The sequence below is a fragment of the Rhinoraja longicauda genome, chromosome 6 (assembly GCF_053455715.1).
Source record: "Rhinoraja longicauda isolate Sanriku21f chromosome 6, sRhiLon1.1, whole genome shotgun sequence".
Taxonomy (NCBI): Eukaryota; Metazoa; Chordata; class Chondrichthyes; order Rajiformes; family Arhynchobatidae; genus Rhinoraja; species Rhinoraja longicauda.
Genome location: NC_135958.1, coordinates 77,544,943 through 77,559,254, shown reverse-complemented (window position 1 = coordinate 77,559,254; position 14,312 = coordinate 77,544,943). Strand labels below are relative to the sequence as shown.

Sequence of the window (14,312 nt, the reverse complement as noted above, 5' to 3'; positions counted from 1 at the left end):
ACTCCTGGAATTCAAATTAAGAACATGTAAAAAATGACTACAGAGACTTTCATCTCATAGGTTTTGGATACATTTGAACCAAGATCTGAGTGTTGAATAGGTCTATGTGAAAAACCATGCTGTTAAGTCATTCACACACGCTGCGTACACAAGAAGATTAATCGCGGAAGCACATTTCGTTTGCTTTTAAGCTGCATTGGAATTTTACACCTCGACTACTTCATTTAAAGCGTGATAACCTTTCATTTTATTCCACTTTTTATCCTTTCAGCCACAAATGTGAAAATTTCAAAGAGCATACATAAACAATTGGAGGAATTGAAGTGCGGGTCTGAAGGCCTTTGCAGAAACTGTAGTGGAAACTCCAAGAAATATAATATTTATCACTACATTTCAGTGGAAATTTTAATTTATAACAGCCGAAAGACATGATTCAACTAAAATAACCTAATTCAATGCTAATTTTACAGCTCAAAGATTCTTAAAAGATCGCTTTCAAATAAAACGTGACAAATACAATAAAAACTGGAAAATGGACATGAATTTAAGAGACAAAATATTTGGTTACTTTGAAAGATATTTCAGCTTCTACTGTAATCTTTGCTCTGATATTTATTTTCAGCCCTGTACAATGATTGAAATATTAGTTTAAAAGCTGTTTAAAATCCTAATTTAAAAGGGGCAGCGCAGTGGCATAGCGTTCGAGTTGCTGCCTCACAGCGCCAGACCCGGGTTCGATCCTGACTACAGGTGTACACTTGTCTGTACGGAGTTTGTACGTTCTCCCCTTGACTGCGTGGGTTCCCTCTGGGCACTCCGGTTTCCTCCCACACTCCAAAGACGTACAATTTGTAGGTTAATTGGCTTTGGTAAAATTGTAAATCGTTCTTAGTGTGAGTAGGATAGTGCTAGTGTGCTGGCTGGCGTGGACTCGGTGGGTCGAAGGTCCTGTTTCCACACTGTATCTATAAACTAAACTGCATTTTACTTTCTACTTTGTTCAATGTACCAAGCAAGCTTGATAACAGTCACAAGACAGACACCTTTTACCCTTTACACCTGATGACTGATAGTGCCAGGCATAATTTAAAAAGTATGTCAGAGATTGCTCGCTCCTTATGGTCATCTTTGTTTGAGGCCATCGGTGAAAGCTGTCTTTTTAAAATGATGACTGCAAAATCCTGATCTATCTAAAGGATGGGGAGTTTTTTTACCTGGCACCAAATCAGCAACTGTGGTTAATTACAGATTCCACTTTCCAAGAACTGCTGGATGAACCAACGTCACAACAATTCTTTGAACTGCTCCCAGAGTTCTTTGAGTCACCTCTGGCTGCAGATTTGAACAATTTCCAGGTTGGAACTACTGGCTCATTGATATCCAGAGGACTGGGCAAAATCAAGTTTCACAAGCCACAGGCAGCACAAAACTTCCTGCCAGGCAACAATGTTGATGGCCCAGGAGGTGTTCCCACCAACCCACTTGGATTGGCCGGTAAAGAGAAGGGTGTCACGATTGGAAAATCTGATTGGCCGCACATTGAGTCGCCCACCCAAAAAAGATTCTGGAATCGAGGGTTCCAAGTTCTCTCCTACAATCGTTCGTAGAAGGCGGTTGCAATTCAAATTTGCTGGCAAGGGACAGTTGGGGTGAGGGTCACTTCTACAGCTCACCCACACAGACAGCACCCGAGGCCTCCAAAAACTAAAAACTAACGGTGTCTGCAATATAAACGCGTTGGCAAGACTTCAAAACCCACGTTAAACTTCATGCAGACGATTCATGATGCAGTTGCTGGTTTATACCGAGATAGACATGAAGAGCTGGAGTAACTCAGCGGATCAGGGAGCATCTCTGGAGAAAAGGAATAGGTGACGTTTTGGATCGAGACCCTTCTTCAGACTGAAGAGTCAGGGGAAAGGGAAACAAGAGTTATAGATGGTGATGGAGAATTCTATAGACCAAATGAATTACAGATATGCAAACAGATTATTTTTAGATTCTTGGATATATTTAGTGCCATTTTCTCATTCTTCAGAAGAGGCAGACACATGTGTGTCCCTCATCCTCATCAGTTTGTCCTGGACACTCGATGGAACTTTCTCACGCGAGGAGGTTGAGGAAAATTTCAGTTTAAACGTCCAGCATGGAAACAGGCCCTTCGGTCCACTGGGTCCTCACCAACCATCGATCACCCATTCACACTAGTTCTGTGTTATCCCACTTTCTCATCCACTCGACACATGTTAGGGCTATTTTACAGATAGTCGCAGGAAGAACTTGTAAACTCCACACAGACAGCTCCTAAGCAGATTGAACCTGGGTCTCTGGGATTGTGAGACAGCGGCAGTGAGGTGACAATTCCAGGTAGAAGAGACACTCAGGTTAAGGTCTCAACACGTACACCTACTTGACTAACCAGGAGCAGGTCCAGAGGTTCGTGATCACTTGGAAATGGAACCTGAATAGCCTCTCCAAAATGGAACATTTGAGCCTTTGATCTCCCACACTATAAAGTCCAATTACATGAAGATACAATGGAAATGGTTCAAATGCCTCAGGCCTACTCCAAAGCTTAGAGAAACACGTGCCAAGCCCAAACAAAAGCCGATTAAAGGATTGGGTGCTCACTCACCAGAACTGGAAAGAAAACTGATACCTGGGTACGAGATGCTCAACATCTTACTCCAAGAGATCTACGTCTGGCACAATCCCCAGAACATCGCTGACACAATTCTGTTTGGCAATCTACAACTGAATGCATTCTCAAGGACATAATACGTCATACAGACGAAGTGGTTAGGAAAACGAGAACCTAAAGTACTGCTGCTTCTAATGGCCATTTTCTTATCAATCTGCTTCAGAAGGTGCACATGTTAATATTATTACACATTGAGTTCCATCTACTTGACAGACAGCATCTCTGGAGAAAAGGAATAGGAGACGTTTTGGGTCGAGACTCTCCTTCAGACTGAATTTTTGATAGACCCACTGAGTTACTCCATCTTTTTGTGTCTATCTTCAGTTTAGATCAGCATCTGCAGTTCCTTCCAACACATTCTATATACTTGACAGTTTGGGAAGGCTGGGTCTAGCTACCCTGAACAAGTGTAAAAGAACACAGTCAGCACAAAATCTGCACTTCATTTCTCATATATCATTCAATAATAATTTTTTTAATTCATATAAATCTACTTTAAGTAACTTGATGCTATTCTGGCATTTTCAACTTATTTAAAAATTACTAGTATTGTTCAATAATGGTTTCTCAGAAAACTCTTTCCAAGCATCATGATAAACATATCATGGTAATTTTAGTGTATTAGTGTATAAGGAACTGCAAATATCATATCATATCATATATATACAGCCGGAAACAGGCCTTTTCGGCCCTCCAAGTCCGTGCCGCCCAGCGATCCCCGCACATTAACACTATCCTACACCCACTAGGGACAATTTTTACATTTACCCAGCCAATTAACCTACATACCTGTACGTCTTTGGTTAATTTCGAAGATAGACACAAAATACTGGTAGTAATTGGTACTAAGCTGCAGTTTTATCTTACTGTAGGTAGCTTACATCCAACAGCATGAACACTGAATTCTCCAATTTTAGATAACACCCCCCCCCCCCTTCCCCCTCCGTCTTTCCAGCTCCTCATCCTGGTGCTCACCCATTTCTCTCATAATATCACACCCCCCCCTCCCTTTAACCTATATCACTACCTCTGCTTTATATTTCACCACTTCTCTCCTTATCTGATGCCCTTTCATCTCCTTTACATCTCTAGACTGTCAAACTACCCTCACCTATCACTATACCTATCACTTGCATCCTCTTCCAGCTTTATCCCCCTTACTACAATTAGTCTGAAGAAGGATCCCGACCTGACACATCACCTCTCCATGTCCTCCAGAGATGTTGCCTGACCTGCTGAGTTATTCCAGCACTTTGTGTTTTATTCTCTCTTGCAAGTACCATTTGTTACACTTCCTGAACTTGCATCAACTTGTAAGTGTCCTGCATTCACCCGAATGATTTTGGCCAATTGTTGTTTTTCCCTGAAAACGTACCCACCAAGAAAGGAATACGTCACCACAGAACAGTCCCACTGCAGTTTCCAGCATTGGATGCAATCATCTTTTTTAGTTTGATAGATAGAAACATAGAAAATAGGTGCAGGAGTAGGCCATTCGGCCCTTCGAGCCTGCACCGCCATTCAATATGATCATGGCTGATCATCCAGCTCAGATGAAACTCAGGGGGTGCGTCATTAAGCATGCGGTTCAGATGAGGATTCATCTGGTTTTGAAGCAAATCCAACATTGAGCATCTCTACACCAGCATTGATGTGGTAGTAACCACTATTTTCCTTTCCTCTACTTCGGCGATTATTTTTCACTGCACAAAAAGAGCTGTGAAAAATTAAATCCCCAGCCTTTAACCCTGATCCTTCCATGGCAGTCGAACCCCATCCTTTACAAACTTGTTCATCCTTCCTTTCAATCTTTCAATCTCACAAACAAGGGGCAGCACAGTGGCACAGCATTAGAGTTGCTGCCTTACAATGCCAGAGACCTGGGTTTGATCCTGACTACGGATGTTGTCTGTATGCTCTCCTTGTGACCGCATGGGTTTTCTACTGGTGCTCCGGTTTCTTCCCACACTCCCAAGACTTCCCCGTTTGAAGGTTAATTGGCTTTGGTAAAATTGTAATTTGTCCCTGGTGTGTAAGATAGTGCTAGTTTACGGGGTGATCGCTGGTCGGCGCGGATTCGGTGGGCCGAAGGGCCTGTTTCCGCGCTGTATCCAGTTCCAGTATCTGTATCTGGTTTAAAGTTCCAGTACTGGGAAACTATATTTGTATGCCACCTACTTTCAGCATATTTTATTACCAATCTTCTAGTCATTTAGTATGGCCCACCGTTTTCACAGACTTCAACCCAAGTCTATGCCTTGATTTCCAATGTAGTCAACATACACCTCTTAAAACTCGTAATTGAAACTACCTCCTCTGGCAGCTCAATCCATATACCTACCACCCTCTGTGTGAAAAAAAGTTTCCTCTCAGGTTCCTTTTAAATTGCTCCCCTCTCACCTTAAACCCATGACCTCTGGTTCTTGATTCCTTTTCTCTGGGTAAAAGTGTAAATGGTGTGTTTAAGAACTTAATGTGCTTTGTTGGCATCAGTATCCTGATGAGAGCATGAATTCGTTTTTTTATAAAATATCACTTTAATGTAAGAATTAAATAATAAGATTGAAGAAGTCAGTCGCACTTGTGAAGAATGTAAGAACGGTACGTTTTCGCTGAACAACTTTTCATTAGAAAGATTCTGATGAAAGGTTATCAACGGAATCACTGACTGTGTTTCTCGCGGCACGGATGTCTCTTGACATACTGAGAACTTCCACAATTTTCTTTCATTTCAGATTTCCAGCATCTGTAGGGTTTTTGTGGCTTTCAAAAAGAAAAACAAACCTAATTACAGTGATTTCAATTAACACTGCTGTTACTGAAAGTCCGAGCATTGAAATTTGTTTCCTGATACAGTAACAAAAACGAGCAACCTACCGTGGTCTCTGTTCCAACACGTTTACGTGTAACTGCAACCATCTCCAATTTAGCATTGTTAGGTACATTGGCAAATCTCCACTGCTGGGACAAATCCAAAACTGTTCTCTGGAACCTGTAATCAAACGATCAATCCTCAACGTTCTCCATAAGTAAAAAATATAGTGAACACTGGAAATATGCAGAAAAAGCTGGAGTAACTCAGTGTGACAGGCAGCACCTCTGGATTGAAGGAATGGGTGATGTTTCGGGTCAAGGCCCTTCTTCATACTGCATCGGGGCCGCATCGGGGCCACCTCGTGCACCCATGCAGAAACATAGAAACATAGAAAATAGGTGCAGGAGTAGGCCATTCGGCCCTTCGAGCCTGCACCGCCATTCAATATGATCATGGCTGATCATCCAGCTCTGTAACCTGTACCTGCCTTCTCTCCATACCCCCTGATCCCTTTAGCCACAAGGGCCACATCTAACTCACTCTTAAATATAGCCAATAAACTGGCCTCAACTACCTTCTGTGGCAGAGAATTCCACAGACTCACCACTCTCTGTGTGAAGAAATGTTTTCTCATCTCGGTCCTAAAAGACTTCCTCCTTATCCTTAAGCTGTGACCCCTGGTTTTGGACTTCCCCAACATCGGGAACAATCTTCCCGCATCTAGCCTCTCCAACCCCTTAAGAATTTTATATGTTTCAATAAGATCCCCCCTCAGTCTTCTAAATTCCAGCGAGTATAAGCCTAGTCTATCCAGTCTTTCTTCATATGAAAGTCCTGCCATCCCAGGGATCAATCTGGTGAACCTTCTCTGTACTCACGGACTTCATTAACTTCACTACTAATTTCAATCCTGCACTCAGATACTGTTGGCCCATCTCTGACATGTCCCTGCCGTTTCTTGATCTCACTGTCTCCATCACAGGAGATAGACTATGGGCTGAAATCTAAACATAGCACAAAAAGTAAGGAACTTTGTGTTTGGTAGATTATTTCTTTGTTGTAACAATGCTTCTTGGCAATAAATCTTATACCGTTGGAAAGCCTGTTTATTTCCCTTTTAAATGGTGCCACATTTGTAAGGAACATGCATTTGTGGGATGAGCAGCAGAGCTGAGTATGTGGGTTGCGCCCATGAAAAATCTGCCAAATCTTCTCTGCCAATGCCAAACAGCTTATTCTGCCATTGACTCTTGTTCGGTGTTGTTTGGTGGATTGGATGATTGAAGTCTGAAGAAACAAGACATATTGGCAATTTAACAATTTATTCATTTAATAAACAGGAGCCTCAGTAGCGTGTGGAAGAACCATACACAGCCACAACAGCCTGGCACCTCCTCCTCATGCTGGTCACCAGCCTGGTCACACACTGTTGTGGGATGGCATCCCATTCTTCAACCAGCATTTGTCGCAAGTCAGCCAACGTGGTTGTGTTGGTCACTCTGGCACGAACAGCACGCCCAAGCTGATCCCACAAGTGTTCAATGGGGTTGAGGTCAGGACTGCTGGCAGGCCATTCCATCCTCTCCACTCCCAAATTCTGGAGGTAGTCTCTGAGAAACCCTGCTCTGTGGGGGCGAGCATTGTCATCTTGGAGGATAGAGTTCGGTCCCAGACTGTGGAGATATGGGATTGCCACTGGTTGCAGAATCTCATCTCGATATCTCTCTGCAGTGAGATTGCCTCCAATGATGACAAGCCTCGTTTTTCCAGTGAGGGAGATGCCGCCCCACACCATCACACTGCCTCCACCAAAAGATGTTACTCTATCGGTGCAGCAATCAGCATAGCGTTCTCCGCGTTTTCTCCACACTTTGACCCTATGATCCAACTGCCGTAGGCAGAATCTGGACTCATCGCTGAACATAACGTTCCTCCACATGTTCAGGTTCCAGTGCACGTGTTGCCGACACCAGCGCAAACGGGCCTGACGGTGAAGGGCAGTCATGGCAGGCCTCCTGGCAGCCCTATGAGACCGGAGATCAGCTGCGAGCAGTCTGTTCCAAATTGTCTGGGCAGAGAGCCGTCGGCCATATCGTCCTGCAAACCTTGACTGCAAATCTGTAGAAGACAGCCTACGGTTCCTAAGTGCTGACAGGGTGAGGAAACAGTCTTCTTCGGGTGTCGTCTTCTTGGGACGCCCACTTCGCGGCCTGTCTCTGACATCCCCCGTTATATGGAACTTGGCCTTCACTTTGGAGATGGTACTAGGGCTCACTCCAAATAATGCTGCAACTTGGTTTTGCGGAACACCAGCTTGAAGTTGCCCTATCGCATGGGCCCTATCCAGATCAGTCAAACGTGGCATGCCGATTCTTGGAGCAGACACCTACTGACCACTGTAGCAGGGCCCATGCTCACAGATGCTGCCAATCAGGTGCCAATCAGGCACCTGATTGTCAACACCTGGGGGTACCAAAAGCTCAAAACAAGAGTCAATAGCAACAGCAGAATAAGCTGTTTGGCATTGGCAGAGAAGATTTGGCAAATATTTCATGGGCGCAACCCATATACTCAGCTCTGCTGCTCATCCCACAAATGCATGTTCCTTACAAATGTGGCACCATTTAAAAGGGAAATAAACAGGCTTTCCAACGGTATAAGATTTATTGCCAAGAAGCATTGTTACAACAAAGAAATAATCTACCAAACACAAATTTCCTTGCTTTTTGTGCTATGTTTATATTTTATTTGTCACCCATTCCTTCCATCCAGAAATGCTGCCTGTCCCATTGAGTTACTTCAGCATTTTGTATCTATTTTCGGTGTAAATCAGCATCTGCATTTCATTCCTACATTGGAACTATGCAGGTCGCTTAACACGCGTGATGTGGAAACAGAGTTCACAGTTCATATCACTGACTTTTCATGGGATGACCTTTCAAGGAAACTTGCTGAGTATTTTCATCATTTTTCTGCTTTAAACGCAAATATTCTGTTTCTGGCGTATTTTGATAAATAACCTCAAATTCTTTCAAACTCCACATAATTCAGCGGAATAGTTGCTGGATTCATGATCAAGGGGAATGCAATATTTATCCTAAGAACCCATAGCTCTGACTATTTACTTGTATATTACTTTTACATTTGAAAGCACTTTTATATTAACCGATCCTTCAAAGTATTATTTTTAGAGGATATGAAATTGTACAATATGGAAATTGAATGGTACGATAATTTGGAATTTGAGATGAAAAAAAGGGATTGCATGTTGACTTAAGCATGCAAAGCAACACAGTGGTGCAGCTGGTAGAACTGCTCCCCACAGCACCAGAGGCCTGCATTCAATCCTGACCTCGGGTGTTGTCTGTGCAGAGTTTACATGCTCTCCTTGTGACCGCGTGGGTTTCCTCCCACATCCCAAAGGCAGGCGGGTTTGTTGATTAAAAGGGCCTCTGTAAATTACACCTAGGGTGTGGGGAGTGGATGAGAAAGTGGGTTAATATAGAAATTGTGTGAGTGGGCGATTGATAGTAGGTGTGGTCGAAGGGCGCGTTTCCATGCCATATCTCCAAAGCAAATTAAGCATTTACTGAACAGAGTGTGTAGCAAGGAACTGCAGATGCTGGCTTACACCAAAGATAGACACAAAATGCTGGAGTAGCTCAGCGGGACAGGCAGCATCGCTGGAGAGAAGGAATGAGTGACGTTTCGGGTCGAGGACCTGAACAGATACTAGCAGATTTTATGAGGATTTGCATATGGACAATACTGCCTGAAGGCAACAATACAGCAAGTAAAACAATTATTCCATGCAAAAGGAATCTGTGCTTTACCTCGTCAGAGGCTTTCTGATCAATAGATCCAATCAAAAAGTAATAAAGACTTCAAGCGAAGGACAATTACACAGCATTTTCTCAGCTGGTTCAATAAATGTTCAAGCAAATCAAGGTCATACCTATAAGGAGATTACATTATATGGAGCTCAATGAGGTCCATCATTTGACCATATTGGTCTATGCTGTAATTTATTGCAAGATTATTTTGCATCTGCAACCAAATGCAAGGTCTGGACATACAGATGTACTATTTGGTAGCATCATGCTTGCAGAACCATTGCAATACAGCTCCCAACAATTCCAAAACATTGGACGGAAGAAGGGTTCCAACCCAAAACGTCACCCATCCCTTTTTCTCAGGAGATACTGCCTGACCTGCTGAGACCCTCCAGCACTTTGCATCTATCTTCAATTCCAAAATATTACAGTGAAACTGTTGTCTCATACATGCCAAATTTCTGACAGTCCATTGATATTGAATAACCATCCAAAAATAAAGGTTTCAACGTTAAAACATCATTTTTGCTAAAGGATTAAATATAACTGAAAATGGCCTTGTTCTTAATTTAATCGTTGCTGCAGGAGATTGTCCTGATCCAGGGAAATCACAGGCACTGGGAATGTCATGAGTGGAGATATTTTAACGACAAAGTATTATAAAACACATGTTTAATCATTTATACACCTATAACAATAACAGATTGGTTCCTTTTCTCATTGAAGTGAAAGACTTAAGACAAAAATAGACTATTTAAAACAAAAATTCTTACTTGAGAGCATATTCCTCAGGATCCAAACTTTGTTTTCTGCACACCTCTTCTAAAACCTAAAATACAAATACAAAATCAGAAATAAACTGCATTTTATCTTGGAGAACTGAAGTTTAGTTTAGTTTTGTTTATTGTCACATTTTTCGAGGTCCAGTGAAAAGCTGTTTTGTTGCATGCTATCCAGTCAGCGAAAAGACTATACATGATTACAATCAAGCTGTCCACTGTGCACAGGTACAGGATAAAGGGAATAATGTTTAATGCAAGATAAAGTCCCATAAAGTCCAATTAAAGATAGTCCGAGGGTCATCAATGGCATAGATGGCAGGTTAATAATAGTATGGTTCCATTGCCTAATAACAGCTGAGATGAAACTGTCCCTGAATCTGGAAGTATTCATTTTCACACTTCTGTAACTCTTGCCTGAAGGACACAGGGAGAAGAGGTGAGACTCATCATTGGTTGTGCTGGTGGCCTTGCGAAAGCAGCGTGAAGTGTAGATAGTTTACAAAAAATATATCGTCATGGTGATGAAAAATATATGGTCAAGGTGGTGAAGAAAGCTTTTGACAGGCTGGCCTTCATCAGTGAAGGTGTTGGGTATTGAAGTTGTGATGTTATGTTACAGTTGTCCGAGATATTGGTGAGGCCGCATTTGGGAGTATTTTGTTCAGTTTTGGTCACCCAGTTATAGGAAAATGCTATTATCATCGGCGGAGCCGGCCGTTTTCGGAGGCTGCGGGAGCGGCTGCGACGCGACGCGCCTTGGGCTTGGCCCGCTGTGGACCGTCCGGTGCGGCCTGCAACCACAACAACCTGACTGCGGGCGAGGACAGCGGGAGAAGGGAAAGACATTGTGGCCTTCCATCACAGTGAGGAGAGAGAGGACTGGAGGAGACTCACTGTGATGGATGTTTCTTTGATGGATGTTTCTTTTTTTGTGTGTTTTTGGGGTTGGGTAATTTTAATGCCTATTTAATGCTTTTATTGTTGGACTGTGTTTTGGGGGTTTTGGGGTTGTGTAATTTGAATGCATATTTAATGCTTTTATTGTTGGACTGTGGGTGACCGAATTTCGTCCAATATTGGATGACAAATAAAGCTATCTATCTATCTATCTATCTATCTATCTAAGCGTGAAAGAGCGCAGAAAAGATTTACACTGATGTTGCAGGGACTCAAGGAACTGAGCTATAGAGAGAGGTTGGACAAGCTAGGATTTTATTCCTTGGAGCATAAGAGATTGAGGGATGATCTTACATTATAAAGGTGTGTAAAATCTTAAGGGGACACAGAGTGAATGCACAATCGGGCGGCACGGTGGCGCAGCGGTAGTGCTGCTGCCTTACAACGAATGCAGTGCCGGAGACCTGGGTTTGATCCCGACTACGGATGCTCTCTGTACGGAGTTTGTACGTTCTCCCCATGACCTGCGTCTTCTCCGAGATCTTCGGTTTCCTCCCACACTCCAAAGACGTACAGGTTTGTAGATTAATTGGCTTGGTAAATGTAGAAAAAAATTATCCCTAGTGGATATAGGATGGTGTTAATGTGCGGGGATTGCTGGTCGGCGCGGACCCGGTGGGCCGAAAGGGCCTGTCTCTGTGCTGTGTCTCTAAACTAAATTAAACTTATTTTTAGGGAACAAGAATTAAAGGGCAAAAGTTTATGAGGGGAAATATTTAGTAGGAACCCGAGGGGCAACTTTTTCTCAGGGAATGGTGGGTATATGGAAGGAGCTGCCAGAGGAACTGGCTGAGATAGTAGAATAACAACATTTAAAAGGCATTTGGATGGGAAAGGTTTAGCAGAATACGAGTCAAATGCAGGCAAATGGGACTAGCTTAGATGGGCATCTTGGTTGGCATGGACTAGTCAGACTGAAGGTCTGTTTTACTGTAGACTCTACAGTGTTCAGTGATCAGCATGTTGCCATCTGCCAACACCAATAGATTTTTTTGATTAGTTTAGCTATGAGATATAGCATGGAAACAGGCCTTTCGGCCCGCCAATCAACAATTACCCATTCACACTAGTTCTATCCTAGAATTGATCAATCCTGTTTGTGGTGATCTCTGTGCAAATTAGTTGTACATGACCATGAGTTGCAGCTTCAAATAACAAGGCTGGAAACCTTATTTACTGAATATATTGTTCATGATTAGGTTTATTATTGTCACCTGTGGCAAGGTAGAGTGAAAAGCTTTGTTTTGCATGTTATCCGGTTAAATTGGATAATACTATACATAAATACAATCAAGCCAATCTCAAGTGCAATAAGTAGAGCAAAGAGAAAGATATATACCGCAGAATTTAGCTCAGCATTAAACATAGAGCACTCTCAGCATTGAATATAAAGCTCTCTCAGCGTTGAATATATAGCCCTCGGCAATGAGAATATGGAGTACATTCAGGTGCAGCTTTCTGGATTTATTAGATAATGGTTTCACTGTATTTTTGTCAAGGACATGCACACCTGCAACAAAATGTGCAATCCAAGGACTATTGTACTTGAGATGGATACAAAGTTCTGGAGTAACTCAGTGGGTCAGGCAGCATCTCTGGTGAAAAGGTATAGGTGACGTTTCAGGTCGAGACCTTTATTCAGACCTTCAGTGTAAACCAGCATCTGCAGTTCCTTCCCACAATTATTGTACTAGAGTTTGGCTTGATGGTATTTATGCGCAGAACTATCTGATCTGTTAGAATAGCATGCAGAACAAGGCTTTTCACTGTTCCTCGGTACACATGACTATAATAAATCTAATGCTACGATCAGGAGAGGATTGGTTCCCTATTTATCATAACAGCCCAGCTGTTGGCGGTTGTGCAGCAGAAAACAGAAACAGAAATTACATGCAGGGTTGGTGCCAGCGAGCAGCGCCCCAGCAGCATTAGCAGGACTAGAGCTGCCCACAAGTGTGAGGGGCATCGTCTCAGTGGGCCGGGGACACGGCAGCAGCAGCAGCAGGGTTGCCCACATGAGTGAGGGGCATCGTCTCAGTGGGCCGGAGGTCTGACAGTACCAGGGCTGCCCCCATGTGTGAGGGGCACTGCCTTGGCGGGGAGGTGGGGGGGGGGGGGGGGGGGGGGTGGCCTTGGCGAGGAGGGGGGGGTGGCCTTGGCGGGGAGGGGGTGGCCTTGGCGGGGAGGGGGTGGCCTTGGCGAGGAGGGGGGGGTGGCCTTGGCGGGGAGGGGGGGGGGGGGTGGCCTTGGCGGGGAGGGGGGGGGGTGGCCTTGGCGGGGAGTGGCATCAGCAGCAACCGAGCTGCACCCATGAGTTCAGTTAGGGGCACCGTCTCATTGGGCCGGGGACACGGCAACAACAGGTGTACCACAGTTGCCCCCATGAGTGAGGGGCATCGCCTCACAGTGGGATGGGAGCCCGGCATCATCAGCAGCATCAGTTCCAGGGCTGCCCCCGTGTGTGTGGGGGTGGGGGCACGGCCTAGGCCGCGGGCCCGGCAGCATCAGTACCACAGTTGCCCCCAAGTGTGAGGGGCACCGCCTCAGTGGGCCGCGGGCCCGGCAGCATCAGTACCACAGTTGCCCCCATGTGTGAGGGGCACGGGATCAGTGGGCCGCGGGCCCGGCAGCATCAGTACCACAGGTGCCCCCATGGGTGAGGGGCACGGCCTGGGGACACGGCAGCAGCAGTACCAGGGCTGCCCCCATGTGTGAGGGGCACGGCCTCAGTGGGCCGCGGGCCCGGCAGCATCAGTACCACAGTTGCCCCCCATACCCATGGGTGAGGGGCACCGCCTCACACTGGGCCGCGCGGGCCCTGCCGCGGGGGACAGGAGGGGCACCAGCAGCCAGAGGCCGGGCCCCGGTCTCCGTCGCTCACCTGTAGCAGCGGATTGCCGGCCGCCACCTTCACCTGCTGCCGCCGCCCGTTCGGGGCCAGCACCGTCACCGTCGTCACCCCAGCGGCCGCCATGGCGGTGACGCGGCTCACGCGCACCAGGTCGGGTGTGCGCAGGCGCGGTGCCGACAACTGGGGTGTGTGGGTCTGCGCAGGTGTGATGCCGCCACCGGCCATACGAGCGAGCTCACGCATGCGCAATCCCGGCAGTGTCGGGTTTGCGCAGGCGTGTTTCGCGGAGGTCCGGCAGCCGCCTGTTGAACATGAACATGACAAGGAATGATCACCCCAACAGCATCGTGCACAGCAAGGAACTAACTGCAGA

General features: G+C 45.2%; 1 protein-coding gene across 2 annotated transcripts in view; it reads right to left on the bottom strand.

Annotated features, from left to right (window-relative positions):
• aspscr1 (ASPSCR1 tether for SLC2A4, UBX domain containing) overlaps positions 1–14,082 on the bottom strand; it is a 175,065-nt gene extending 160,983 nt beyond the window's left edge. For both annotated transcript variants that reach the window (XM_078401392.1, XM_078401391.1), the window contains exons 1-3: positions 13,970–14,082; positions 10,123–10,178; positions 5,579–5,693 (exon numbers count right to left, since the gene is read on the bottom strand). In XM_078401392.1, coding sequence (XP_078257518.1) covers positions 5,579–5,693; positions 10,123–10,178; positions 13,970–14,062 — 264 coding nt within the window. In that variant the 5' untranslated portion in view covers positions 14,063–14,082. The remainder of the gene's footprint in view (positions 1–5,578; positions 5,694–10,122; positions 10,179–13,969) is intronic.
• Between the last annotated feature and the right edge of the window lie 230 nt (positions 14,083–14,312).